The 5,495-nt window shown below is 40.7% G+C and overlaps 1 protein-coding gene across 1 annotated transcript; it reads right to left on the bottom strand.

Annotated features, from left to right (window-relative positions):
* Positions 1 to 3,594: 3,594 nt before the first annotated feature.
* Positions 3,595 to 4,563, bottom strand: LOC113194271 (mas-related G-protein coupled receptor member X2-like). Its single transcript, XM_026405286.2, has one exon. The coding sequence runs from the start codon at positions 4,561 to 4,563 to the stop codon at positions 3,595 to 3,597; it is 969 nt and encodes a 322-aa protein (XP_026261071.2).
* Between the last annotated feature and the right edge of the window lie 932 nt (positions 4,564 to 5,495).

Below are 5,495 nucleotides of genomic sequence, written 5' to 3'. Positions count from 1 at the left end.
CCAGCAAACTTCCAGCTGCCAGCTGATGATTGGCTCACAGGGGCCCCAGCAAACTTCCAGCTGCCAGCTGGTGATTGGCTCACAGGGGCCCCAGCAAACTTCCAGCTGCCAGCTGATGATTGGCTCAGAGCAGCCCCAGCAAACTTCTAGCTGCCAACTGATTGGCTCCTCTGTGGTGATGCTCATTGGGCTGTTTCCCTGCCCTTTCAGACCACAGAGCTGCTCATTGGGGGACTTTTTTGGCTCCGCCCACACGACCCAGCCAATGGGCCTCAAGAGCAGGAGGGGTGGGGGAGGTAGAGAGGCTTGTGGGAAGCCGGTGGTGGCAGTTGGGCTCTGAGGGGTTTTCCTGAAGAGCTGTGTGGTGCAGGTGTGTGTGTTCTAAAAATAAAGTTCGTTTCTTTTGACAAGTGGTTCCTGAATTGTGCCCAGCCAGACTGCGGCACTATACCATACAAAATGCTAACCCAAAATTAATCAAAGACCTAATCAAAATACTTAACATGCAAAAAACCCTGGAAGAAAACAGAAGTCTTCTAAAAACTGTCCTTGGTGATGGTTTCTTGGAAACTCCACTAAAAACTCAAGCTAAAAAGCATAAAACTAAGTAAAGGGGACTACATCAGACTAAAAAGCTGCTGTATAGCAAAGGAAACAATCAACCAAATGAAGGCAACCCACATATTAGGACAAAATATTACAAACAATATAATAGATAAAAGGCTAATATTCTAGATTCATAGGGAACTCATAAAACTCAGCACCAAAAAATAAAAATAATCCAAACTGAAATGAAAAAATTACTTGAATAGTTCTTTTTCAAAAGGTGACATATAGGTGACAAACAAAAGAAAATGATGTGCTCAGCATCACTATTAATAAGGGAAAGGAAAATCAAAGCCACTATGAGATATCAGAGCATACCTGTTAGCTATAACAATAGATAAGAGATAATGTAGTGGATTTCTATTATTATAACAAATACCTGAGATAATCAATGTGTAAAGAGAAAAAGGTTATTTTGGCTCTCAGTTTTGGAGGTTTAACTCCATGATCAGTTGCCCTGTTGCTTTGGACCTAGGGCATGCTCCCTGTTGAAGGACATAGTAGAGCAATCCCACTCACCTCCTGACCAAGAAGCAAAAGACAGGGAAAAGAAGGACTTGTCTGGTGTCCCACTATGTGCTTCCAGAGCAAATCCCCAGTGACCTAAAGTCCTCCCACTAGACCCCACCTCTTCAAATTTCTACCATCTCCCAATAGCGCCAAAGCTGGGGACCAAACTTTAAAACTTTGGGAGACATTCAACATCCACACTATAGCTGATACAAGTGTTGGTGATGGTGTGGACAAAAGGAAACCCTGGCACACTTGGTGAGAATCAGATTTGTGCAGTCATTAGGGAAAGAAGTAGGAGATTCCAGTTGAAATGAAAAATAAATCTGGGCCTGGGATGTGGCTCAAGCGGTAGCGCATTCACCTGGCATGCGTGTGGCCTGGGTTCGATCCTCAGCACCACATACAAACAAAGATGTTGTGTCACCAAAACTAAAAAATAAATATTACAAAAATTCTCTCTCTCTCTCTCTCTCTTTAAAAAAAAAGAAAACGAAAAATAAATCTACCATTTGACCCAGCAATTCACTGCTAGATAGATAGATAGATATCCAAAAGAAATTAAATTACCACCTTGTAAATATATCTGCACCCCGTTTTTATTGCAGCATTATTCACAATAGCTAATCTAGAAGAGCAACCTAGGTATCCAAGAATCGAGGTGCACATATTCAGCAGATCATTATTCAACATGAAAAAAGATAAGATACTGTCATTTGCCACAACATGATGTACTTAGAGGACAGTATGCTAAGGAAGGGCTTGACTGGTGTCCCACTAAATCCAGGAAGAAAAATATTTCATGATCTTATTTATATGTGGTATACTTTTTATTAGAGAATTATATTTATACATAATATTTTGGTTACTTTTGACATAATTATACATACAAGGAATTTGAATTCAAATCCCCATTTCCCCCTCCCCTTTCTTCTCCTCTTCCCTTCCATTTTTTCTCTCCTCTATTCTAATTATCTTCTATGTGAAATACTTTTTAAAGAAGAAATATATAGAAATAGAATGTAAAATAGTGGTTACCAAGTATGGAACAGTAAACAGAAAATGAGAAAATATAGGTAAAAAAAAAATTTTAAGTGATAAACATGTTGGATGAAACAATGTACACTAGTATTATATTTGAAGATAGTGATAATATTCAAGATTTTGCTAAATAAATAGATTATAAGTGTTCTTGCAATAATGGAAAAATTAAAAACTATGTGATATGAGAGATACTTTAATTTTTTGGCTATAAAACCATTTTACCTTATCTACACCTATCTTATAGCATGTTATACCCCTACAATCTACACACTAAAATTTATTTTAAGATTAAAAAAGGAAGTAAGAGTCATCCTGACCTCTGGATCAAGGGACTGAATGGAAGAAACAATGGAAACTAACAGAGGTATAAAACTGTTTTGTGTCTTGATGTGTATGGGGGTCCTGTAGCTATATTTCTTTTTTATACTCATTGAATATTATATTTATGATTTATGCTCATTATTATCTTTTGATTATACATGAATTAAAATTATAAGACCCTATATCCCTGAAAATGAAAATATTATTTTCTCAGAAAGTGTTAAGCAAAAACACATGCAGTTCTATTAATAAAATATATGCTGTGAGCCCCTAGAAATAGTCTAAGATTCTAATTAGAAAAGTCCCCCAGAGAGTCAAGGCAAAGAGGAAAGAACAGGAAGAGATGAACCTGCTAACGGAGGACACGAGGAATGAAACCATAGGAAGATAGTCTGTGTCAAACCTTAAATTTGCATGGATGTGGATTCATCCAATTATAACCTTACCATCGAGCTTGCCAAAGTTGAAAATGATGAAAAGAATAAATATAAATGCAGTCACTCAAAACTGGTAAGTGGAGATTTTAGCACAGGATTGACTTAAAAATCAATCAGCTATATTCATCCATTAAGTCATTCATTAAGTAAACATTTATTAAACCAGGGCAATATATTCAGGCCTATCAAAATCAAGGGATACTGAGATTACTGGGTAATTTATTTAATTCTTCTAATAATATTGAGACAGGTATTGTAAGAATTAGGGGGAAAATGTCCAAAATGTAAGATTATTTTAGTCTTTATTGGGTGCACTGATGGAAGAAATTGAGGGTTTTTTCCCCCCTTACCACTTTCACCTTCTGCTGGAAAACAGATTTGTCAAAAGTAGAAGCAGTCCTGGATCCCAGAGCTGATGAAGCTCACAAGCAAAGGGGTGAAGCACCTGAGTAAGGCAGTTCCAGAGACACAGTGATCAGTGTTTAACAGGCCCTGTCACAGTGGAGGTGTGGACAATTATTATCTCCTGATTTAAAACTAGGTAACCAACTGAACCAGGTTCTGAGCATCTCCCATACTGATAGGGCCAGGAAGGCTCTCAGAAACACACGTGTCTGATCAAAGCAGAGGCTCTCGTGAATTGCACCAGAGAGCTGCAGCAGCACTAGAGTGCTGCTTACTCTCCAAGGTATCCTGATGAAACCCTGCTTCCAGAGTCACCCTTGTCAGGGGTGTCCTGCATGGCCCTCTGTAGAACCAGCTTGAGGGTTCTTCGCTTCCACCACCGCTGCCTAAAGGAACCAACAAAGAAGTAAATTATGGGGTTGGCACAGCTGTTGACACAGGATAGAACAACTGTAATCCAATAGGATTCACAAGGAATAGCATCATATCTCAGGATCCAGACTAAGAGGAACCAGTAGATCCCAAAGGGCAGGCCAAAGGAGAGGAAGACCAGCACCGTGAGCCCAATGGTTACACACAGCCTGGTCAGTGTTATCTTCTGTGAACCACAAAGGATCCTGACAATCAGGGTTAGGCTGGACCCTGAGAGGGTGACAAATAAAATCATCAGCCAAGCGGAAGTGATGAAATCTAATGTTTTACACCAATCATTGTTATACTCTGTACCCAGGAAGCCACAGTACTTCCCTTCCGGGATACTCAGTGACAGCGACAGGGCCCAAAGTAAGGCACACATGACAGCTGGTGTGTGTTTCCAGCGGTGGCAGTGGTACCAAATGGGCCACAGGACAGACATGCAGCGCTCAGTGCTCATGGCACTGAGCATGCTTAGCCCTGCAAGATAGGCAAAGGTTGACACAAACATGAAGAATGTGGGAACCGCAATGGAGTTGGAATAGAAGACGTTAATGATTTTCCACAGGGAGTCTATGATCTGGAAGCAGAGGAAGAGAAAGTCAGCTGCAGCCAGGTTGAGAATGTAAATGGAGAAGGCATTCCTTCGGACACAGAAGCCCAGGATCCAGAGCACAACTGCGTTTCCTGCCACACCGATCAGGGCAATGATGAGGGACAGGAAAGCCAGGATAAGATTCTTCTTATAGCAGTTTGGAAGAATATATTGAAAATTGTCATTCATTGTTGTGGTTTCTGTCTCCCGGGTTGGCATGACTGTATCCATGCTCATGAATCCTCCACTGGTGCTCCTGGGAATACAAACAAGATATGAACAACTGCTGCAAGATCTCTGATTTTTAAGACTACCCTGCTATTCGGGAACTATTGCCCCTGAGGCACAGGGAAGGGAAAGACAGGCCTGCAGAAGTTAAGTAATCCTTCACAGGCCAGGAAGTCATGGGACCTAATTTCAAGCCCAGTTCTCACTGACTCTAAAGCCTGGGCCATCTACAACCCCCTCTTTTTACTGACAGGGAATATTTAATGGCCCTAACGCACCCACTCAGCATCCTAGACTGTATGAGACAGATACAGAATCCTTAGCCCAACTTTCTTTCTATCCTGGGACAGAAATTATGTATCAGGTGCAGGAAGCTGGAAGCCCCAAGCATGACACATGCCCACCCTCACTGACTGGGTGGGTCCATAGTACATTGAGAAAGGAAATCATAGTTAGACCTATAATGAGAATATGACCTCTTTGTAGGATACTTGTGAAGACAGTCAGATTGCTTAGATTAAAATTGCTCCGTGTCCATTTCACATTTTGGAAACACAAAATGCAGAAGCTAAGCAGGATAGACAGTATTTTCCTTTTACCCATTGATGTGACCCCATTGTCCCCAGCTCTGTTTGAGGGTCACAGCAGATAGTCAAGACAGTCAAGAAATGTGACTATCTTGTGAATGACAACTGGATAAAAGAGAGAGGAGCCCAAGCTTAGTTGAAAATTTGGGATAAATATCACACAAGCAGTTTTAAGTGAAATCAGTCACCAGAAAACATACATTTAGACACTGAAGAAAATGCCATTGCTCATGGTTCCTTCTGTGGAAATCTCTGTTATGTTTCAAAGAATTCCTTATACCTGCAGTGATGGTCCAAGGTGGTCACTGTCATGTCTCCAATCCATAGAGAGTCAGAATATGACTTTAA

Source organism: Urocitellus parryii, chromosome 4 (assembly GCF_045843805.1).
Source record: "Urocitellus parryii isolate mUroPar1 chromosome 4, mUroPar1.hap1, whole genome shotgun sequence".
Classification (NCBI taxonomy): Eukaryota; Metazoa; Chordata; class Mammalia; order Rodentia; family Sciuridae; genus Urocitellus; species Urocitellus parryii.
The sequence above is the reverse complement of the archived record's forward strand: the minus strand, read 5'-3'. Positions and strand labels throughout refer to the sequence as shown.

Excerpts from the sequence above, each read along its gene's own strand:
- LOC113194271 (XM_026405286.2), bottom strand. The coding sequence starts at position 4,563 with ATGGATACAGTCATGCCAACCCGGGAGACAGAAACCACAACAATGAAT.